At 35.2% G+C, this 25,664-nt stretch overlaps 1 protein-coding gene and 1 pseudogene across 1 annotated transcript in view; one reads left to right on the plus strand and one right to left on the minus strand.

The window, feature by feature from the left end:
* Nucleotides 1-262: 262 nt before the first annotated feature.
* Nucleotides 263-381, minus strand: LOC150109699 (5S ribosomal RNA; annotated as a pseudogene).
* A 4,577-nt stretch (nucleotides 382-4,958) lies between these two features.
* Nucleotides 4,959-25,664, plus strand: part of Cdc6 (Cell division cycle 6) — a 68,292-nt gene continuing 47,586 nt past the window's right edge. The window contains exons 1-6 of the mRNA XM_090409790.1: nucleotides 4,959-5,052; nucleotides 7,962-8,205; nucleotides 17,367-17,513; nucleotides 22,524-22,723; nucleotides 22,850-23,013; nucleotides 24,680-24,786. Of these exons, the coding sequence (XP_090265916.1) occupies nucleotides 7,971-8,205; nucleotides 17,367-17,513; nucleotides 22,524-22,723; nucleotides 22,850-23,013; nucleotides 24,680-24,786 (853 nt within the window). The 5' untranslated portion in view covers nucleotides 4,959-5,052; nucleotides 7,962-7,970. The remainder of the gene's footprint in view (nucleotides 5,053-7,961; nucleotides 8,206-17,366; nucleotides 17,514-22,523; nucleotides 22,724-22,849; nucleotides 23,014-24,679; nucleotides 24,787-25,664) is intronic.

The raw sequence follows: 25,664 nt of genomic DNA on the forward strand, positions 1-25,664 counted from the left end.
CGTGGTCCCTAACCCTAACACAATATATTTAATGTCTGAAATAATGTGGGTTCTACGGTCGATTTTCTTGAGTTTATGGGACGAAAAACCCGCTTGCCCGTGCCAGAGATTGACTAACTCGGGAACTGGTCGAAAAAAGGCTTAGAAAAGTTTCCTCTAGTTGCCGACTAGACTCGAAACCAAGTCTTCCTTCGTGCGGCCAAGCGTCGTGGTGTGCAAACGCCACATCCACTGAGCTACACAGGCTGTTAAAAAAATCTTATGCCAACGGTACTCGATATTCCCAGGTGGGCACCCTCCCAAGTACTAACGGAGCTCAACACTGCTTAACTTTGGTGATCGGACGAGAACCGGTGTATTCAACGTCATATGACTGTTGACTAAATGTTAAGTTACAAACCGTAATTGACAATAACAAAGATTAACTAACTCGGGAGCAGACTGCAAAAAACTCCTTTTGAATCTGTTCGCACCCTACAGAATTTTTAAAATATTCTGGAGTAACAAAATATCATGTACCTACAGCAAAGCTAATATCAAACATAATAGAGGAAGCATTGAGATCCGTAAAAGTGAACACTGGGACAACGTTTCAGTTCAAAGGGAAAAAACAAAAAAGAGTCCTCACTGTGCACGTTTTCCCAGATATTTATAAAATGGAATGGTTATCTGTCTCGATGCCTCACCAGAAGACAATCTAGTTTGCTAGAGCGTTTTAGGAACCCTCGGAGCTGATACCGCAACATATCATCTGAACCAGGAACCAGTGCCTCATTGTTTATGAGATTTGGAAGTTTCATATGTCTATGTACCCTGTCAGATTTTGGTTATGTCGATACCCATCTAAAGCCTGGAACAACAACGAATCTTTCATTTCGAGAATCAAATGACACGCGTGACTACTTTACTCTATTATTAATATTATACGTTTCAAAACAACTGCTGTAAGAAATATTCAGATATTTTGTACTCTCTAGTAAGTTTATTTTTCTAATGAAGCTGAATATAACATATAAATACTTTGTTTCTTACTATAATAAACCTACAGTGTAGTCTTCCATATACACAGGAGGTGATCAAAATTAAACTATCCCTGTTTAAGGCCTGGTGGAGTGATCCCAGTGATCCAAATGCTGCAAAATTTTGTAGGAAAACATTGTGTCAAGAGGTAGCAATATCTGATGAAAAAAAAAAAAAAAAAAGACGTCCCAAAATTTACCACCAGGGCGTTGTACCGTGCACCGAATATAGATGTGGTGATTTATCTGCGTGTGTATAAGAAGGAGAAAAGCGATACAAGCATAAATAACACATTTTTATTCACTTCTGTTATGAATTCATTAGCTGAACTGTTCAGTGTGCTGTCCTTCTGGTATGCCACAAACTGCATGTTTTGCACAGTGTGTTCAACGGCAGAACGCAGCTAGTCGGGACTGATGTGCACATGCTGCATTATGCCGTCTTTCACCAGGACACATTATGAGGATGATCCCGATAAACCCTGTCTTTGAGAAATTCCCACAGCCAGAAGTCACAGTGGGTCAGATCAGCTGAACGAGGCAGCTATGTAGTGGGAAACACATTGCTGATTACTCCTGCTTTCGTGAAATGTTAATGAAAACCTCCTGTAGGATCGACCAATGTGTGAAAGAGACCCATTCTGCATGAAAATAGCTGAATCCATACACAGGCGCTGCTATAATTGTAACACAACAAAATTATTTATCATATCGCAATACCTCTTGGCAGTAACTGAGCAGGTCACAGTACTTGACTGGTGAATGTCTACAAAGATTAATGTTTCAATGATAAACGAAGCTGTAACCCGCAGAAGTAAATTTGAGTGAATGAAAAGAAATTTGTTGGATTGCTTGCGGCTTTTGTATAGCCAGTATCCAGCAATTATGTGTGTAGTCACAGCTTTGTCCAGGTGAAAGTGAGTCTCATCTCCTCACACAGTGTCCAGCTCCACCTCGAGCAAGGAATGTTAAAACGATTATCGGGATCGACTGATGTATGGAGGGACCTTTCCAAACATAATTTACTAATGTATAATATGCGAAATAAAATAATTACTTTTAAAAAAGTAAAATCTGCTAACCACTTTTATCCCCCAAAGTGAGTCCCAGGAGTTTATCTGTACATATTTATTGATTCATTTTTAAGAGTGATGGCCAATCATCCTGAACCTTTAGCTAGCTGAAGATTATTAACCATTTAACTGCTGAGAACGTATTATTACAGGCTCGGAAATACATGCCTCCTGTGCTGAGCCCGTATATGTACGTTTGTACATAAATTAAGTAATTTGCATAATCAAGTGGACACCCCTTGAATATGTAACTTTCATAAAACTAATATTGCCATTTTTGTGAGTGAACAAGTGTATATCAAGAATGTATGATGCTGTCCGGACTTCTTACTTCAGTAAGAATTTTAATTGATTTTATTTATAAACGTTTTGCAAAATTAATTCAGCCTTGTGGAGGTGGTGTTTGCATTCTTAGCGCTAAGTTGCCTGAAGAAACATTTCTTATATCGAAACTAATTGCTAATTACTGGAACTTTTTCAAACCTTTTTCTCGATTGGCTCTTGAGTTAGTCGATCTCGGGCAGTGACTGTCAAGTTTTTTTCTTCGGAATTCTGGTTTTTCATCTCGTAAACTCCCGAATTTTACCGTCAGCTCGCTTTATTTCAGAGAAATAATAAACTGTGTTGTGGTTAGGGACCACAAGATGGCGGCTTTGTTAGCGGTCTTCTCACTTAACAATTGCCAGCTATCTCTAATTGGCTACTAGTGGGGATCTAACTTCCCATCAGTCTCCAAATGAGTTAGATAGGTCTAAAATGACCTCACCTACTCCCTATTGGAAATGAAAGGCATTCTTGTAACAATGCAAGCAATTTTTATATGGGCTTTTTCCAGTTATACTAAGCCAGCTTCTCAAACCAACCATAAATAAAATGGAAACAAAAATAATGAAAATAAATAACAAAACAGAAAGAAGACAGTACTGACAGGCAAATTTTAGTACCACTGGAGAACTGAACTTTAATTACCTAGGATCAATAATAAATCAACAGGGATGAGCAAAGCAAGAGCACTGAGCATTTTTAACATGTTAGGGAAAATATGAAGATCAAAGGCAATAAAATTTTCAAATCAAAATCAGATTATTTATTATAAATATTAAATCAGTTCTATTCTATGCATCAGTAACATGGCCAACAACAAAAGCAATTGGGAAAAAAACTGCAAAGCTTGTAAATAAATATTTAAGAAGAATTTAACAAATAAAATGGCCAGAAAAGATACCCAATAAAGAATTATGGCAAAAAGCTAAACAAAAACAAATAATGAATGATATTAATGAGAGAAAGTGGAGATGGATATGGCATATACTAAGAAAACCTGAAAATGACAAAGTCAAACAAACTTAAAGTGGAATCTGCAAAGAAAGAGATAGAAAGGTAGACCAAAGATGAGTTGGTAGAAGGGCTTAGAACTGGACACATGAAATGAAAAGTACAAAATACAGTCAGATGGAGATCCGTGGTCGAGGCCCTATACTCCCAATGGAGTAAAGAGGAATAAGTAAGTAAGCTAGTTTCCCCACAGAAATAGCGTTTTTAACTGGCCAAAGAACATGCAATTAACAGAACAAACGGACTGCATAGAAAAAATGGTATAGGCAGATGATTGATATTGACTATACCATTTTTGAGTTTAGAATGGCTTCCAGCAATGAGCGAACTCTATGGAGGAGATGCCATGTAGAGTATGCCGACGCTTTTGAGATCTCCACTTGGAAACTTGCCAAGAATAGTCGATTCATGCTGAAGGGGAGAAAGAAATGAAGGACGTACGAATTGATCGCCAACACGCGAAATCACGTGTTTTATGGATAAATTTTTCCACCTGTTATACAAGCAACATAGTTAACTACAATGATCATGAAACAGAAGTTAATTTTCCGACGTGTAATAATAAACAACTCATCCGCAATACGGATTGATTACCCTATTATCGGAATGGAGTCTCCTTTTTGTAACATGCGCAGAAGTGTCGAAGGATCTCTAATCGGTGGGCGAACTATAAAAAAAAAATCAGCTAACGCCTTTTTGTTCCCGTACAGGGAGTAGGCGAGGCCGTTTACCCTATCTAACTTTTATGGAGACTGAGTGGGCAGTTCAATTCAGCAATTCACTGGCAGCCAATGAGAGATAGCTGGCCCAAGGCTATCACTAATTAAGCGGCACGCAGTCAAGTGAGACGGCACAAGTGTCGCCATCTCGTGGTCCCTAACCTTAACACAATATATTTAATGTCTGAAATAATGTGGGTTCTACGTTCGATTTTCTTGCGTTTACGGGACGAAAAACCCGAGTTTCCAGGAGAAAAAACCCGCTTGCCCGTGCCAGAGATCGGCTAACTCGGGAACTGGCCAAAAAAAAGGATTAGAAAAATTTCCTCTAATCGCTGACTAGATTCGAAACAAAGTCTTCCTTCGTACGGTTATTCACTGAGCTATACAGGCGGCGAATTATAATAGTAATAACATAATAGCATATATGAACAATGAATATAATTTCATTTATGACTTTGAAATAAATTAATGTGGATATTGTCATTTGCTATAGAAGTTACGAAGGAGATTTAAATTATCTGAAAATTATGAAGCCATAATTTATTTCTATGACTTTTTGTGATATTTGTGATCCAGACTTATAAATGTGCCTTTAAGAATAACTGTTATCTTTTTTCAATAATTACAGATTCAACTTACAGATTAGATTAGATTAAAGCCTTAGCTCAATGTAAAGAGAAATTAACAACCTACAGAACATCTGAATATCTGATTGTGAGTTTCATTATTGTGAATGGTTGGGACGCAGCCAATGAGGTTGCGCCTTCATGATTTGGCGGGCATTTACTAATTCACTTTGCGGGAAATTTGGCACGTTGTATAGGATGCAGCATTCAGCTTTCTGTTCTTGTTTCGTGTTGTAAGAGGTTTAGTTGCGCAAAGAAGATATAGAAGCGATTTAGTGTAAGGAATAGCTTTAATCTTCTTTATATACTTTTTTTTTTTAAATATTTTGCAATAGTAATTACTAAAGAAAGAGCCAAAAGGCTTCATTTCGGCGATGTAAAATTACATAGGATAAGTGGATATTAAATCCAACATTATTTCAAAGCCGAATATTTGTCGAAACTATAAACTCAGGTCAACTTGCAAAACTTTTATAGTTTCTGCAAACATTCGGGTTTGAAATAATGTTGGATTTAATATTCGCATGTCCTTTTGCAATAGGATTAGAAGAAATACTCAGGTTTGTACAGCTTTAAATAATCTCCACTGAAAAAGAAAATTTTAGTTTGCCGAAGTTTTTCTTTAAGTTAAAGTTAACATTAAAGAAATCGAGTAATTAACGATCAGATTGTTTTCTTTTATTGTTATAATTAAACAAATTATTCAAAATAATTTTTGAAAATGAATCATGGATATTGTGAATTTAATTCAAATGACTGTAAATCTTTATCTAACCCAAAATAATAGAAATATAACATGCATTTTTCTTACATTCGAACCATAAGTTATATTAAAATTTAACGATTTTTTTTCTTTAATATGACTTGTGAAATCTTAATGTATGTTTAAGGGCGTGTTTTGCCTAGTAAATATCCGAATGGAGGAGAGGAGGATGTTGATATTGGTTTTGCCTAGCACCATTTTCAAAAGTGCTTCAGGTACTTATTTCCTTGCTGAGTCATGTACTATATATCCTGAACATACCGAACTGTTTTGTGTTGGTTGGAAAAAATGAGAAATATTATTATTTGACACCTCCAGGGAGTCCAAAGACTCATCGAGGGAAATAACAAATTGGCAAATACTTGATAAGTGAAGAAAAACTGCACAGAAATGAAAATGTGGATTATTGGAATATGTTTATTGTTTATTTCCTGTTTGTTAAGGCACAGTGAAGTAGTTTTTTTTTTTTTTTTTTACATGGAGGGTGGTGAGTGCATGAACAATGAATGAATTGAGTTAACAACTGGGTCGGCCTCCATGAGTGGCATTTTGAATTCATGGGGATCCAGTTGTAATAAAACAGGCTTCTATTCTTGAAAATAGCTATGATTTTAATGCTAAGTTCATCAACATACACATACAAGTAGATAGTATTACTGCTAAGTTATAAAGTATATTATAAATTGATAAATTACATTCTTGTTTTAATCTGTTGATGTTTCATGCACAAGTTTATTACAAACTAAAGTTTGCATGTGAAGTATCTTCACAACTAGTCACCTTATATATACAAGCTGTTGATTTCACATCAGTTGCTTTAGTATTCCATAATGCAATGCATACTTATTTTTAGATGTGTATATTGCTCTGCATTATGGGTAGGGTTATTACCGAGACTGATTTTGACCTCTCTTGAAGTCTCATTAGTGAAAATCAGGCCCAGAAAGATGAAGATTAGATCAGTGTAGAGCATTTGGTTTATATACAATTGAATAAAGAACTAAAACAAGAATATAATTTCTTGCCATTTATAATATACATTATAACTTAGTGGTAAAGCTTTCTACAGCTCTGATCTTGAGTATTTATTAATATGGTGATACATCATTACTACTTGTACATAGGAATATATGAGTTCTAGATTGATTTAACCTTAGTGTCTTTCATTAGGATGTTTCGTCTGGGATGAATTTTCTTAATAAGGTAATCATTAAACAGCTTTACCATAGCATCTACATTGGTTATCTCTGCTTATTCCATCTAGCTCATTCATAAAAATTAGAATACTATTCCTTGTATTCTAATTTTTCCTTCTTTACTATACCTATGTTCTTATATATACCTTCTTTACTAAACTTATGTTCTTATATATACCTTCTTTACTAAACTTATGTTCTTATATATACTACCACATGCAACCTGCTTACCACACCTTTCTCATAACCTCTTTTTCACCTGTAGTTCCTGTTTGATTTTCCTGGACATCCAATTAACCCCATCTCAATTTTTTTTTTTTTTTTCACTTCAAATAATGTTAGTCTGAATAAAAAATCACCTCATACTTACTTCAAAAGGAAGTCGTCCTTTTATTTTATTCTTAATCTTTAATCTAATGCAAAAGACCCTAAACAAGAAATGTTTTGGCAGGCTACCCTAAATATGGTGCTTTTGCCTACTTCATAATAATTAGTTAATATTTTTTACACCTTTTAAAAAATGTATGCATTTTTTTAATAGACTTTCACCTATGAAAGGTTTTATTAAACTTATAGTACATCAGTATTATGGGTGGATTAAGGATTTTTTTTGCATTATTTATTTATTTTTTTATATCTATAGTTATATACAGTTGAATTTTGTTGTAACAGGCATGGAAATAATGAGTCATGGCTGTAATGAGCAAAAAGCCATAATGATTTTAATTTACACATATTCCCATACAATTGCAAAATGGAAAAATAAATTGTGTTTAATATTAAGTGTTGTAATTTCATACAAGCATACACACACATATAAGCATACAAATAACATATAGATATGTAAAAAAAAAAATTGTTTTTAAATTTATTTTTATCAAGTTATTGAGAATTAAATAAATATAGGTGGATTTAATTCATCACTGATATGTGAGTAATGGTTATAACAAGGAAATTTTGTCCTTCTGTGGTCTTGTTATAACCAAGTTTGACTGTAGTTTATTTAAATTCTCTCCAGCAAACTCATATTTTATACATTTAAACCTTGGTAGTTTAGTTGGAATGAAAAATATGGTAAACTATCTGCAATAATTTGTAGAATTATTAGTAATAGTATGTGATGGGAATATGGAAATAGACAAATCAATTCAGGGGGCTAACTGTTAATGATTTCACTGTTTAAAGAAATACATCTTTCAGAATTACAATTTGAACAACTTATTCTAGGTTTCAAAGATGCTTTCCATGCAGTGTCTTATCGACTTTCCACTGAGGAAAACAAGATCTCATTCCAAGAAAGATAGAGCAAACAAAGAAAATGAAGCAGTAGTTTCCCGAGGATTACGATCTTACAGAAATCAGGAAAAAGAACAGGAAATTAATCATACATTACCGAACTGCCATCGAAAAAATGTGACCCCCAAAAAAGACTGCATGCTGCAGATATCTCCTAAGCACACGTTAGATGCTGGTAGGTAATTTCATTTTTATTTTTGCTCTTGTATTTCTAAATTTGTAGCAGTAATTCTGAAATTATTATCAGTGCTTTTTTGGAGAGACAGTTGCAGTACATAAAAATTTGTGATGTTCCATTTTTAGCACATTTACTGAGTAGCAAATAAACTTAGTTATTTAATGAAACTGCCATTTTTTGCTAGATCTATTGTTAAGACATTTGCTGTATAAACTTATATTCAAAGTTATCATATACATTTTACTTATTATTATTATTATTCAGGCCTCCATGGAGTCAAAAGACTCATCGTGGGAGGTCCTTCCTAAGAACATAAAGTCTGTCAAGAATCATCGAGGGGAGGTTCCCCCTAAGAAACACAAAGTCTATCATACCACTCCTTAAACTCATTGACCATTCTCGCCCTCACCACTCTATCAGGCAATGCATTCCACGGCTCAACCACCCTCCATGCAAAGAAACCACTCCTCACCCTGTTGCTCACAGTTTCCTTTCGTAACTTCCAGGGATGGCCTCTTGTCATTACTCCTTCCCGCTGTTCAACCAAGTGAAAGAACTCCCCAGTGTCAACCCTGTAACCACCTCTCAACAGTTTAAAAGTCTCAATCATATCACCTCTCCTTCTATCTGCCAAACTCTGCAGTCCACATTCCCTCAGCCGATTCTCATAACTATCCTTGTACAGTCCTGAGACCATCTTTGTCATCCGTATTTGTATCTTTTCCACAGTTAATTTATCCCCTTGAAATCCTGGGGACCAAATCTGAGAACAATAATCCAAGTGTGGTCTGATCACAGACTTATACAACAGAATGATAACCCTCTTATCTCTGCAGGTCAGTGTCCTTCTCATAATTGCAGCAATTGTCTGTGTTACCTTCACCACCTTTGCAATATGTCCCCCTAAACTTCAGGTTTCTATCAATCATCAACCCCAGATCTCTTGTCTCCCCTACTTCCTCCAGTATAACTCCTCCCATAGAGTATGCAGCATCCCATCGATGTTTCCCAAACCTCAAGACCTTACATTTTGCTGCATTAAACTGAAACCCCCATTCATTTGCCCATCTATCTAGCTTATTCAAATCCTCTTGCAGGGCTACCACATCTGCGCTATTACTAACAATCCTTCCCAGCTTCGCATCATCCGCAAACAACTGAATATTCCCTTGCAATCCACTGGCAATGTCATTGATATAAAGGTTAAATAATATAGGTCCTAGTACTGAGCCCTGTGGGACCCCACTTGTAACCTTCTGTCTCCTTGAAACTGCTCCACCATACACAGCTCTCTGATACCTATCAGACAACCAATCTGACATCCAGACCCATGTGTTGCAACTTAAATATCAGCTTATCATGTTGCACCCTGTCAGATGCCTTTGCTAAATCTAAGAAAATTGCAGTATATGCCTTTCCCTCATCTAATGTTCTTGTAACTTTATTATAAAAGGCTAGCATATTGCTAAAACAAGAGCGCCCTTTCACAAATCCATGTTGACTCTCACAGATAACATTACCCTCATCTGCCCAGTGCCGTATACGGTCCCTCACTACTTTCTCCAAGATCTTAACAACTGCTGATGACACACAGACTGGTCTATAATTAGACACTTCCAGTCTGTTACCACCCTTATGCAATGGCACTATCTTACCTTCCTTCCATTTCCTGGGCACCTTTGCCAAAGCCAGACTTTCATTGAAAAGCCAGGTTAAAGGCACTGTCAGTTCCCTAGCACATTCTCTCAAAACTCGTGGTGAAATACCATCCAGTCCCAAAGCTTTATTGACATCCAGAGTTCTCAGTATCTGAAACACACTCTCCTCCTGTACCTCTAAACCTTGAACTTGCCCTATCCCTCCAGCATTAAAACTGACTCCTCCAGGATGAAATACTCCAATAAAGTGGTCATTGCATTATTCCACTATGTCCTCTGCATCAGTCACTCTATTCCCATTTTTATCCCACAATATCATTCTTCCACAGTCATTTCTCCTCCTACTGGCCACATTTTTTACATACTTGTACGATACATTTACTATATCATTCTCATTCTGAAAACCTGATCTATGAAGTAAATATTTCAGTAAATAATTTACTTTTCATATTGTTTTAATTTTTTCTGCTAACAGAGAATGAGTACCAGCACTTATTGTTTTAGAGGGGGAAAAAAAGCACTGATTATTATCATCCATGGGGTCACACACATCATGAGAGATACTGTCACACCATGCCATAAATGGGTTTACAGTTACTGCATCCACACATCTCCCCCCCCCCCATAAAAAAAAGACATCTTTCATAGATGATGTGTTCTGTATAATTTTAAATTATCATCATCAAATTCCTGCCATGTACCCTCAAGGGGTGTACAGGATATGATAGTACTACATGAAAAAAATTACATCATTATTAATTTCCTATCTACAATTTTACTCCAAATCAGTCTGTTACTTATCAAGACTCCAACATTATCAGATCTTATATTTCTATCATCTAAAGTACTTTGTACTGTATCAATCCACCTATATCTTGGTCTTCCTCTGGGTCGTTTTGCTGCCAACCTGGCAGAGAACACTTGTTTTGCTAATCTTTCCTCTCCCATTCTGTTTAAGTGACCATACCACCTAAGATTAGCTCTGCTAATGCATTCCTGGATGCTGACAATGTCAAGTTCTTTCCTAATATCCTCGTTTTTAATATGATATTGCCATTGATGCCATCTGTTCACGCTTATAATCTTTCTCAGGACTGTCATATCTGTGGTCTCTAGTCTTTGGTCAAGTGTTTTACTTCTGACCTAGCTCTCAGATCCATAAGTTGAAACTGGTTTCAACACTGTTTTGAATACAGCTAATTTAGTGTTCCGACTAATTTCTCTCTTATTCCATATGAATTTATTCGATTGACTTCCCACCATACCAGCTTTGCTGATTCTGTTGTCTATTTCTATATTTAATGTACCATCTTCAGTAAAAATCGTGCCTAAATAGCTGAAATGTTTTACTTGTTCCACAGGTTCTCCATTCACAACACAGTTGACATTTTCAATGATTCTGCCTATTTTCATTATCTTTCTCTTTTTATTGCTGACCTTCATACCATATCTATTACAACAGCTATTCAATTTAGTCAGAGAATCTTGCAGACTTGTAGCAGATTTATTTAGAAGTATAACATCATCTGCATAAAGCAAAGAGCTGACATTAACATATCCAATTTTGATATCATGTTTAATACCACTTTCCTTCATAATGTGATCCATATAGATAATGAATAACAGAGGGGATAATGTACATCCTTGTCTCACACCAGATTTAACATTAAACCATCTTCCTGTACTTCCTTCAATTCCAACTGCTGACTTACAACTCAAATAAAGACTTAAGTATTGCTTGATATAATGCCCAATTCACACAATAGAACTGCAGCATATTGATTAGCTTCTCTCTTGGCACCTTGTCATATGCCTTTTCCAGATCAACAAAACTTAAATACAGATCTTTGTTATATTCCCATGCTTTCTCGACTATTTGTCGTAAAGTGAAGATCTGATCCTGACAGCCTCTATTTGGCCTGAATCCATCTTGTTCTTCACCAAGCTTTTCTTCCACACTTCTTCTCAACCGTTTCTCAAGTATACTTGCATAGATCTTGCCAGGAACACTCAGTAGGGAAATACCTCTGTAATTCTCACATTCAGTTTTATTTCCCTTTTTATATATGGGTACTATGAGAGCTCTACTCCAATCATCGAGAATTCGTCCCACTGTCCAGGCTTTCTGAACTATGCAGTGCAGCCACTGTCAGACTCTTATACCACCATACTTCAGCATTTCTGGTCGAATATCATCTACTCCTGCTGCCTTTCCACATTTCAAGCCTTTGATGGCTTTTTCTACTTCAAGTATGGATATGTATTCCTGACTGCATTCATGGTTAGTATTTTTTACCACTGTGCTGTCATCACTGCTTGTTTCATTTAGCAGTTTTTCAAAGTAATTACTCAATACTTCAAGGATATCTATTTCTCCCGTTTTCATGTCACCTTTATCATCTCTAACTCCTTTTACAGCACTCTTTCCTCCATTCCTAAGCTTCTTCAACAACCTCCAGAATATTTTGCTACCTTCTTGATATTTATTTTCTATATTCTTGCCAAAGTCCTCCCATGACTTTTGTTTAGCTAGTTTTACATAGTATTTAGCATTCTTGCATTTGTCTCTATATTCTCTAAGAGCACAAGATGACTTATTTGACAGGAACTTTTGGTATGCTTTCTTCTTTTCCTTCACTGCCTCTTTAACTTCCTGTGTCCACCAGGGAGTTCTGATTTTTTTATCCTTACAGACAACCTCACCACATGCCTCAATCAATGTTTTCTTCAGAGTTTGCCACTGAATCTCCAAGGTTTGATTCCTGTTCTCAAACTCTTTCATTTTTTCTTCAATAATCTCTGTGTATTTTAGTCTACAGTTCACATCTGAGAGCTGCTCAACTTTTATTCGCTTTAAAACTTTCTTACATGTTATTCTTTTCAATGTGAAATTCAATTTATCCTCCTCAAGACTAAATAGTGATCACTTCTAATTTCAAATCCTCTGTACACTCTGGTGTTCTGCACCAGGGAGAAAACATCACTATCAACAATAACATAGTCAGTGAGAGTTTTCTTATTCCTAGCCTCTTCTCTCCATATGAATTTGTGCACATTTTTATGTTGGAACATGGTGTTAGTAATAACCAGTCGATGTCCTGAGCAGAAATCCAACAGATATTTGCCATTATTATTAGCTTTGCTCTTTTCTCCAAATTTTCCCAAAATATTTTTGTATGTCTCACAATCATTTCCTACTCTGCTATTTAGATCCTCAACAAGGACCAATTTTTCATTGGCTCAGTTGCTTTTTCTAAAGCCTCAAAAAATTCCTCCACTTCTACCTAAGTGGGACCATAGGCACAAATAAGTCTCATTGTCCAGTTCCCCATTCTCATATTTGCCCACATTACTCTACTTGAAACTGCCTGCCATTCAAGAAGATTAGCTTCGTATTTTGTGTTGAATACTATGTCTACTCCTTCTTTTCCTCGATTGTCATTTCCTTAATAAAACATTTTGTATTTATTGCTCAGAAAAATCTCACCAGTTTTTCTGTTTTTTGTTTCAGTCACCCCTATTATGTCGATCTGGTACTTATCTAATTCCTCAGCTAGTTCCATTTCTTTGCCATTTAGGCTTCTTACGTTGATAGTACCGATCTGTAACTCTGGTGATGTTGAGTTGGGGTTTGTTTTCAGATTTGTTCCAGTAGCTGACTTTTCGCTGTTCGCCCCGATTCCCTGACGAAAACAATAGGGGCCTTGTTTAACCGGGCGACGCCCCAGCTGGCATGAAATTTTGTCATGTTGTACCATCATTCTATATTTTGGTTTAACCAATTAAGAATACAATTTGGTCGGCTAAATCCCAAATTGCCAGCCCATCCTCGTCCGTTCAGTATCCAAGTAGATACCCAACAGGGTGCACCACGAGAAGGTGAGGATTGGACATTAGGTCAGAAGCCCTGGTCGGTTCTCCGCATTCCTTTAAAGGCTATGTGGAGGTCTCCTCTCAGTTATACAGCTTTGACCCTTAAGCACCCCATTTTAAATTATACCATGTTAAAATAATAGCACAGTAGTCCTCAAAATTATTTGCAGAATTTCCAGTGTATGTGGGAACACACATGCACATAATACTGACAAAGAATGGTAGGCATTTCTCTCTACCAGCTGAAGTAACACCCCATGTAATAAGAGCTTCAGTTTACTCAACCACCAGTTTTGAAATACAATATCATTCTTGCTGAATTTTTTTGGGATTCATGTTGTTTAAAATTTTATGCATAAAGTGAGACTTCGGTAATATTTTTTATATCATGGTAGTTCAACCTCACATAAAATATGACTGCACTGTATCTCAGTTCTTTATCTTCAGTTTTCGTAGCTCTTTCTAATCCTTTTTTTTTTTCATTGCCTTCAGAAAATTGTGGTGCTTCTATGATATTTATATTTAACATTCTTACAACGTCTTTAATTTTTAGCTACATATAGCTTTTTTGTATTTTACTCTGTTCCCTGAAGACCTCCACTGAGTTGACTGGTGCTTTTGATATATTTTCTTTTCTAGGCTGCCTCTCTTTAACTGTTTGAGTTGACCATGAAGTTCTAATTTTTTTCCTTCTCTGTCTCTCTTTCTCCTTGTAGACAACTTCACAACATGCCTCTCTAGCTGAATCACTGTTTCCTCTGATTTAGCCACTTAGTTTTCAAATTAATTTTTTTCCTCCTGTAATATTTCTATATTTGAGTCTATAGTTCACCTATAAATGTTACTCTGCTTTATTTAAAAACTTTCATAATTTTTTTTTTCTTTTCACTATGATACTCACTTTTTTATTCTGTTCAAAACTAAGTGGTGATGATTTCTATTTCCACTCCTCTTTGTGTTCTGTGACTAGCATTTATATATCACTGTCAACAGTAACCTAGTCTATAAGACTATTTCTTGTGTGTCCTTTCCATGTGAATTTATGGACATCTTTGTTTTAACACAGTGTTAGTAATGACTAGTCCATGCACTGAGCAGAAATCCAGCAGGTATTTACCATTATTATTAGTTTTGCTCTTTTTCCAAATTTTCTCATAACATCCAGATGTGTGCCTGCATGATATCTGACCTAAAAAAAAAAAACTGTTAAGATGTGTTTATAGAACATGGAATTGATAGGCTTGGATCTTTTAGAGCTTAAATTATTATTATTACACCCTCCATGGAGTCGACAGACTCATCAAATTATGCAGAAGGATTAAAAAAATATATGTATATACAGTTATTAGCATTTTATGAAAATTCTACAATGATTGTAGAAGTCATTTGTTATAATGATGAAATAACTATGCAAGAATGGTACCATGTGGTGTTGCAGCATTTGCCCTGAGATTGCTGTGTGGTGGATAGGCTTAACAGGTCTTAATAGGAATACATTGAAAGGATGGAAGGGGGACTTCTCAGAACAGTAATAGCAGGTAAAGTTCCTAGAAAAAGAGGGATGGATGGTGTGTGTGGAATGATTGATCTTCAGAGAGTTGAGGCCTCCAGAAAAGCAAACAACAGGACTACATGGTGAGGCCTGGTGTGGCACATCACCGAGCATCGGAGTGACCATATGGCATCTGTGGATGTCCAGTGAACATAGAATAGGAATACTGCTGATAATAATTCCCCATTTCCATTTGATTTAGTATCAAGGCCTTATGTCTGGAATTATTTATGCAAATTGGGTTTGGCATGCTTTTTGCATAATTTTCATTGTATTAATTTAGTTTACTCCTTTTTTTCTCCATTTCTATACTGTGAACTCAATCATTTATTTCTCAACATCAGATTGCTGGCAGTCTGATGTTGAGAAATAAATGTTGGCATGTTCTGTATTGATTGTCATTATAGCATGCCAGTATTCTATGTAATTTAAGCATTTCCATGTATCCCTTCTTTTCCATTTTCAAGTGAAGTTGATATAGTGGTATCAGATGGATGTCAAGGTTTTTCCTTCCCAAAAATTGAGGCTTTTTATTTTTAAATAAAGAAATCAGCCAGTGAACATGCTGCATGATATCTGACCTAACACCTAACTTCCCAAGTGGAGTTTAGTTCTGTTTTGATCTAAGTAGACTGGTCTTTGTTTCATGTTAGAAAGGGCTAAGTTCTACTTTTAACTAAACACTGGCTGTCTCCTAAACCAGAACCAAAAGAGATGTCAGATGGTTTGCACCTTACTGTACAATTGACAGAAATGCATGTGACCTTAACTACCTTGATGTTAATAATGAACAGCTTATCTCCTTTCTACCCAGCTCTTTGCTGTTCCCTTCTTCTTGAATGATTCTAAGTTGCATGTAGTTTTTTACACTATATTACCACATAACTTGTTTTGTTATCATAACATCTATAGCTTTCGTCCACATTAGAATACACATTTGGAAGAATTGTTGATCCTTGCATTGTAAATAGTATCGTTAAATGCAAAAATTCTATCTGTGATTTTTAACGAACTTTACTTTGATTTTAGTAGTTTATATCGTTTCAAAATTAAATTGTTAAATTTAATTCTTAAAGGTCTTGATAAAATTGTTAATTGAAAGGTGAATTTGTGTCCCTTTCAGGATGTGAGGAACTAGCTGGAGATGAGGTAGCCATCTTGTATAAATGTGATATACTTTTTTTTGCTTTGCACAAAACAAATTGTGGTATATAGGTTTAACTGCTCTCTGCTATATGTACCATCACCACTCTAGTGCAATTACATGGAGTGGAGTTTCCACTTGGAGAAAACTATGTATATTTCACCTGAAGGTGAGTTAGGTGGTCTAATGAGGGTGGCAGTGTATTTCATCTCCCAAAACAGCTGGTATATGTACACCATTAATAAACACTATGAAATACAGGCTTTGTGGCCTTACTAATTCTAACTGATATCTATTGTGGCATTAATTAAATTTATATGAAGCCTAAACAGAGGTCTCAGTTCTCTGATACATCACTTGAACCAGATGAGATGAGATGAATATATTAGTAGTGATTACACCATTATTGGTGACCTGAGTGCTGAAAAAAGCATTGCAAGAATTAATTTAAATTTAAGTGAATAAATTAAAAATTGAAAAATATATAAAGCATATAAATATTTCTTGCCTGAATAGACCTTAATTTCTTGAGATAGTTGGAATAGAGATTATACTTTCTGTAGTAGTAGTATCTATAGTAGTCTTTCTATAAACTTATCCTCAGTTGTCAAGACCACTTTGATTTTTATAAAAATTATTGTTTTAAAATGAATAAAGCATATATGTAAGATTTTGAGAAAAACTCATATTTATGTTAAGTTAGAACTAAGTGCTCATTATTTGCCCTTTTATGAATTATTTCAACTTTGAATCCTTACTGAACACCAGAAAGTTAATCTCTCTGATATCTATTCCTTGATATTTACAATTACACTCAGAACTGAGGTAGTCCAGTGTCATATTAATTCACTGCATATACTCTGCACCTATCAGAAAGCATAAAGGAAATCATGATAATAAGTGATTTATTATTATTATTTTTTTTATATAGGAATAATTAATGAATCCTGTTCACCATCAAAGAGGCCAAAGGAAGATCTTAAAAAGAAATGCCGCAAGCTATTCGATGCTACTGAAGAAAATAGCTGTAACCAAGTACAAAATAGGAAAGTCAGTTTGGAACTTTTTAAACAAGATGGTAAGGATCTTCTTTTGGTTGGATAATTAAACTTTTATGAGAATTTTTTATACTTTTAATTTTTTTTTTTTTTTTTTTGTCATAACAGCATGCAGTACAAAACTGCACTAAAATTATACTTGGTTATTTCAATTGTTCTAACTCAACTCTGCCTGAAACATGAGTGTAATGCTGCTAAAACATTCTGAAACATTACACTTATCCACTAAAATACACCTTCATGTTCTACCATCTTAGTGTTAATACTGTTCACTTACCCAACATTCTAGTCCAGAGCACAATACCTTCAAAAAATGCAGATATTTTTTCAACTAATTGACTTCTGACCATGATATGTTTTAAGGCAGCGCTTCCAAAACTTCTAGATGTCAGGGGCCCCTTTGGAAAAATTAAAATATTTCAAGCCCCCCCCCCCCTTGAAAAAAGATCTTAATATAGACATATATTATTATAATATTTATTGTATTTATATTCAATACAAAACATACACAGCGAATATTGCAAATATTACATTTTTAGCATCTTACATACACATTATCTCATATTTTTATATAGATAGATATCCCATATAGTTTCTTAGCCGAATAAGAAACTCAAAGAGTTTCATGCCGAATATAGTAAAAGTTCGGCGATTCCAAGCGTAAGCAAATACCTGGACACTGCAGCACTGATCCCAAAGGGTAGTGCAAGCTGGAGCAACTCGTGGTAGAGGTGGAGCGAGCTCCGATCACTCTTCTTGATATTTGCCCATAATGTGAACTTAGCTCCTAGTAATATCCCTTAACTTAAACAAGTTATATGTCGCCGAATTGAAGCCTTTGGCTCTTCACATATCTAATAATTTATTAGAGCACCTCACGGCAATACTCGTAGTAGGGGTAAAAGTTCTGTTCGCTACAAACTTGATATTAACTAGGTCTGGCTACTCACTGGTGAGACCTCAATAAAGGTCGAAACCGGTCTAGGTAGTGACCTTCTCTCATAATGTGAACAAAAATACAGTTCCTAGGAGCTAAGTTCACATTATGGGCAAATATCAAGAAGAGTGATCGGAGCTCGCTCCACCTCTACCACGAGTTGCCCCAGCTTGCACTACCCTTTGGGATCAGTGCTGCAGTATCCAGGTATTTGCTTATGCTTGGAATCGCCGAACTTTTACTATATTCGGCATGAAACTCTTTGAGTTTCTTATTCGGCTAAGAAACTATATGGGATGTAATATCCCTTAACTTAAACAAGTTATATGTCGCCGAATTGAAGCCTTTGGCTCTTCACATATCTAATAGATAGATATATTGTTATTGTACATTTGCAGTACAAGCACATGAAACGTAAAACGATTAGTAATAAAGAAAGAATTAAAAACATAAAAGAAGTTTAATAAGAATTTAATGTGATGGATGTATTTCAATACTGCTACACCAATATAGTTCGCCCACCGATTTGAGGTCCCTCGACACTTCTGCGCATCTCAGAAAAAGAAGAATCCATTCCGATAATAGGGTAATCAGTCCGTATAGTGGGATGAGTTGTTTATTATTACTGGTCGGAAAATTAACTTCTCTTTTATGATTATTGTAGTTAACTATGTTGCTTGTATTACAGTTGGAAAATTTTACCTATAAAGCACTTGATTTCGCGTGTTGGCGACCAATTCGGACATCCTTCATTTTTTTCTCCCCTTCAGCATGAATCGACTATTCTTGGAAAGATGCGAAGCAGGGACTTGGAAACGGTGGGCGAACTATATCAGGTAAAATATTTGAAACTGCAATTCTTAGATTTCTGCTTTGAAATGAAACTTATATGAATAAGCATATATTTACTAATATTCATTAAGTGGCGAAATATGCAGGAAGCAAAATTTGTGAATCCGCACCAACGTGCAATTTTTTTCCATTAAAATATAAAAAATAACAAAAAAAGAAATAATAAAAATTAAATACGTTTCTTTTAAGATAAAAAAAATCTACTTAGTCTTAAAAGATTTTTAATTTGTTTTCATTATTTCATGGACCCCTCAACAAAACCTACGGCCCCCAAGGGGGCTGCAGCCCACAGTTTGGGAAGCGCTGTTTTAAGGGATCATTAATTGATTTTTCATAATCTTTTGGTTCTAGACAGCAATCATTATAGTTGAATGTCAACTCAAAATGTGATTCATCCTGACACATTAACATTAATAGAGTGCCACATTCTTTATTACTCATGTATTTTTCTTGAATAGAGAAGTCATCATCATCAATTTCCTGCCATATACCTTCAAGGGGTGTACAGGATATGATAGTACTACATGAAAAAATTACATCATTACTAACTTCCTATCTAAAATTTTCCTCCAAATCAGTCTGTTACTTGTCAAGACTCCAACATTATCAGATCTTATATTTCTATCGTCTGAGGCACTTTGTACCGCATCAATCCACCTATATCTTGGTCTTCCTCTGGGTCGTTTTCCTGCCAACCTGGCAGAGAACACTTGTTTTGCTAATCTTTCCTCTCCCATTCTGTTTAAGTGACCATACCACCTGAGATTCGCTCTGCTAATGCATTCCTGGATGCTGACAATGTCAAGTTCTTTCCTAATATTCTCGTTTTTAATATGATATTGCCATTGATGCCATCTGTTCATGCCTCTAATCTTTCTCAGGACTCTCATATCTGCGGTCTCTAGTCTTTGGTCAAGTGTTTTACTTCTGACCCAGCTCTCAGATCCATAAGTTAAAACTGGTTTGAACACTGTCTTGTATACAGCTAATTTAGTGTTCCGACTAATTTCTGTCTTATTCCATATGAATTTATTCAATTGACTTCCCACCATACCAGCTTTGTTGATTCTGTTGTCTATTTCTATATTCAATTTACCATCTTCAGTAAAAATCGTGCCTAAGTGGCTGAAATGTTTTACTTGTTCCACAGGTTCTCCATTCACAACACAGTTGACATTTTCAATGATTCTGCCTATTTTCATTGTCTTTGTCTTTTTATTGCTGACCTTCATACCATATCTATTACCACAGCTATTCAATTTAGTCAGAGAATCTTGCAGACTTCTAGCAGATTTATTTAGAAGTGTAGCATCATCCGCATAAAGCAAAGAGCTGACATTAATATCTCCAATTTTGATATCATGTTTAATACCACTTTCCTTCATAATGTGATCCATATAGATAATGAATAACAGAGGGGACAATGTACATCCTTGTCTGACACCAGATTTAACATTAAACCATCTTCCTGTACTTCCTTCAATTCTAACTGCTGACTTACAACTCAAATAAAGACTAAGTATTGCTTGATATAATGCCCCATTGACACCATATAACTTTAGCGTACTGAATGGCTTCTCTCTTGGCACTTTGTCATATGCCTTTTCCAAATCGACAAAACTTAAATACAGATCTTTGTTATATTCCCATGCTTTCTCGACTATTCGTCGTAAAGTGAAGATCTGATCCTGACAGCCTCTATTTGGCCTGAATCCAGCTTGTTCTTCACCAAACTTTTCCTCCACAATTCCTCTCAATCGTTTCTCAAGGTTGTTGGTTCTTCCATTCCTGCAATGTCACCACCTGGATGATATACTCTTGCAAAGTGCTCGCTCAGTAATTCAGCTGTATCAACTGAATCGGTTACCTCCCTACTATCGGCATTCTTTAAAATCATTCTGCCATATACGTTTTTTCTTTTACTTGTAACATATCGAAAAAACTGTTTTTTGATTCTCTTTAAGCCTGCACGGCTAATGTTCTTTCATAATCTGCTTTTGCTTTTCTTACCATACTCGTTACCCTTCTGGCCTGCACTTCATATCCGGTCACATTTCTTCTTAAATTCCCTCCACAGTTTTTTTTTTTTTTTTTTTTTTTTTTTTTTTTTTTTGCAGCTCAAGCTTAATGGTGTTATTCATCCATTTAACTCCTACTTCATTTATTATTCAGATTTTAGGTATACAGTCAGCCATTGCCTCATGCAAACACTTCCTAACCGCCTCCAATGCACTATCAACATCTAGCCCGTGCAGTTTTACATGCCATGGCACTGAACCAAATAAACTACTAAGCTTGTCATACTTACCAGCCTGATAATTCCACATGTACCCTGTCTTAATTGTAAATTCCACACCTTTAGCCACCTCCCAAGTCAAGACCCTATGATCACTCTCTCACCAATTGGTGGCAACATGATCATATTGGTTACAGCCAAATTTCAGATGCAATTACTAGGTCAAGCACTCTCTGACCCTTAGTATTTTCCATTACATGCTGTCACAGATAGTTATCCCTTAATAACTGCATAAAATCCAATTCCTTCCTCCTATGTGTCCTCTCCTCCTTCCAATCAATGTTACCATAGTTGAAATCTCTCATAATAATTACCCTCCTACCACTCATTTCTTCTATTTGCTTATGCATGCTATCTCCACCATCTATTCCATCACCTGGTCTATAGCAGCACCCAACTGTATATTTTGTTCTGCTAGCCTCAATCTCGCACCAAATAACCTCAAATGTGTCTTTTCTTTATCGTGCAGTTCCACTTCTATTCTCCTTGGCTGTAGCTCATCAGCTATCATCAATAACACTCCCCCCTCCTCCTCATTTTATTCTCCCTGTCACTCCTGAACACACTACCCCTCACATTCAATTCCACTAGCTATATCATCTTCTGTCAGCCATGTTTCACTAATGCCAATAACCTGTGGTCTGGAAGTGCCAACCAAGGCCAAAAATTATTAGAAGATTAAAGATTAGAAGAATATTAAAAGATTACCTTCTTAATATATTCATTTTAATATGATAAATGTAGTTTTGCATTTCCCATAAGTAATTTTGATCACAACTTTTGTGCTCCACTTGGGATGCTCTTCCAATAGTAACACTTTTCTGAATGCATGACAAAATTTCTTCATAAAAACAAATTCAGACTAAACAGGTATTAATTGTTCTTATATATACATTTAAAATTCTATTACAGACAATTGAAACTAAAGTCCATGTTTTTTTGTAGTGTCTTGCTATCAACAAGCTAAGCAAGCTCTCCATACCTCACTTCCTTCGCGCCTGCTTTGCCGGGACAAGGAAATAGCAGTAATATCATCTTTTCTGGATCATCACTTAAATTCTGAGAAAGCTGGCAGTTTATATATTTCGGGAGCTCCTGGAACTGGTAAAACTGCCTGTCTTACTCACATACTGGAAGCTAAAAAGGTAAATAAATAAATATATATATGTGTGTGTGTGTGTAGAGAAAGAAAGTGTTTTTGGATTAACTAGTTTTTTTTTTTCTATTTTTTTTTAATAGTGACTTTTCAGTTTTAAATTTTTATTTTTTAGATTAACAAAAATTTTAAAAGTGTGGTTATCAACTGCATGAGTATCAACCAACCATCATCGGTTTATGTCAGAATTGCAAGTGTCCTCACAGAAGACAACTGTTCAGTTACTAAATCATCACTCAAAACAGTGGAGAAGATGATTGTGCATTCAAAATCAATGATGTAAGTGGCATGGAAAATTTTTTTTGCTTTGAATATTTGTAATATGAATTTATAGAGTATTTATAGGGCTGTGGCAAAGATCTCATGGATTATAGAATGCTTATGTAAATATCCTAAAATGCATAAGTACACTCCTTTCTTAGGCATGTATATTGTCATGTATTATGTTAGGGCTTGACAAATATGCTCTCCTGTGGCATGTAGCTGTAGACTGGATAAAACAGAATATTTTTCATTTAATAAAAAAAGAAAATAAGTTTTTCAACCACAGTACAGTACTATTAATCCTTCTGTGAAACTCCTATTGGATTGTTTGAATTATAAAAAATGTGGAGGGAGGATTGGGTGGGTACATTTTTGTGAGTAGGAATTTGCACAATTTGTCAACCCCTGGTTACAGTATTAAAACTAGTTTCGTCAGTGGGAGCTAGACTTGTGGATATACTTTGGACTCCCCTGATAACAGAAGTTATTCTTAAATCTGTAAATAGCAAAATTATTTGTCTATGATTCATATCCTAGGGTGCTCTTTGTTTCCATAAAGAACCAGCTTTCTATTTTTTTTATTTATTTATTTATATATATTGAATGCTGTCTCTGATGGCTTTGAAACATACTTCACTTCTTCCCTGCTGGAACCTAGTATGGAACTATAGGCACAAATAAATTTCATTGTCTAGTTTCCCATTTGAAAATTTCCCATCATATCAACCTGCATTAAATTCACACTCATTCAAGAAGTTTGTCTTCATGTTTTCTGTTGCTTTAGTTACTCCCTTTTTCCTGATCTGCAGTGCCTGAAAATATATCATCTTATAATTATTGTTAGGCAGCATCTCGCATTTGTCTTCCTAGTCTCTCTAACACCAATTATGTTTATTTTATTTCTGTAATTCTACTGCTGGTTTCTTGGTTTTTCTGTCAGTACACTTTTTATAGTTTTAAACTGGAAAGACATCGTGCTGCACCCTCTCACTGAGAGAAGCTACGTGAAGAGAGAGAGAGAGAGCTGATTTTCACTGTTTGCCCTAGTTTTGGTGAAACACAGTATACTGTGTTTCACCAAAAATGCCCTAACCAGCATAATATTTGAATGTGTTATAATCATTTGTGTATGTAGTTTCAGCCAATATTGAATAAAGTTTGTTTGTCTAAGTTCCAAATTGCCAGCTTATCCTTTTTCGTTTGGCATCCAGGTGGATACCTAGTAACAGGGTATGCTGTACAAAGTGAGAATTGGTCGTGCTTTTAAAAAAAAAATAATAATTGTAGTATTATAGAGATGAATTGATGATATGATATTGGTACATATAGTAATGTACTATATGTGGTAGAAATTTCTTATCCGTGTCTCTTGGGAACATGTTGCTTTAAGAATGAGCAGGACTATTGTGTATAAACTGGTTATCGTTTTGACTTTAACTAATGAGCATCATTCTGGATCTGTGTGTATGTCTGGAATACGTTAGTGCTATATCTGGAATATGTATATTCCAGATATAGCACTGAATTTTGATTAAAACTGATTGTTTCATTTCTTTCCTTTCTTGTTTGATTTCAATCTGTAAAGTTTCATTTTTTTAAAAAAATAGTAATTTTAATAAAAATTAGTAAATGGAATGTAAATTGCTTATTTTACTCAAATAAGAATTATATTTCTTTTCAGTGTATTAATATTAGATGAAATAGATCAGCTAACCAGTAAGCATCAGGAGGTTCTTTATACTATATTTGAATGGCCGAGGTTGAAAAATTCTTCAGTTATTCTTATTGGTAAGTTAGTTTCTCTACTAAATCAGCTGAAGCTTTATGAATTATGTTAATATTTTATGTTATCTCCAGAATCATAATTTTTGTTTGTCTTGGGGGGGGGGGGGGGTTAGTGAAAGAATGTAGAGTGAGAAAGAAAATGAGTGGTCAGTGTAATCATTTCTGAAACCCAAACAAGTGCTGGATAGTGAGCTGTGTCTTTGATGTAGATCAAAGGACATTTGCTTCTTGGTAAGAATGATCTTTGTTCAATGGATGTAAGGGACTTATTTTTTAGGCAATTGCAAATGGATATGATTGTTTTTATCTCTGGGTAACTGATTTTTGCTTCTGTAAACAAATGCAAATAAAAGATAACGCAGGAACTTGTTCTTGGTCTTACTGTGATTTACTGTTAACAGATTATATCTTGTGCATTATTAATCTTTGCTCATTATTTTTGAAAAAAAAATCCTTGGGTTGTCTCTAAAACATGTGCTAGCATTATAACATTCATTATAATACTTCCAGATATAGTACTGACTCTGAAATTAAAATTGACATTCTGAAATCTGTTGCTATAGAGAAAAAAAAATTACAATGTTCAATTTCCAAAGTCCTGTAGTACCATGTGTCATGTATTAATCCTAAACTGCTAGACTTATCTTCTACAAAATTAAAAATAAAGTTCTGTAAACTTTTAATTATTATTATTATTTGCTAATTTTTTAATAGCTGGTAATTATGAATTCTTTTTGTTAATTTTGTCAAAAGTAAAAAAGGAAAAAAAAAAACTGATGTGGATAGCAGCAGTTCTGAGTTGCAATAGTGTATAATACTGTGTACAATAAAAACTTATTTTCATTAACCCTTTCAGGACCAGAATGACTTATGAAGTAATA

This window comes from Typopeltis vanoorti, chromosome 2 (genome assembly GCF_054136105.1).
Source record: "Typopeltis vanoorti isolate ZY-2024b chromosome 2, IOZ_Tvanoo_1.0, whole genome shotgun sequence".
NCBI classification, from domain to species: domain Eukaryota; kingdom Metazoa; phylum Arthropoda; class Arachnida; order Uropygi; family Thelyphonidae; genus Typopeltis; species Typopeltis vanoorti.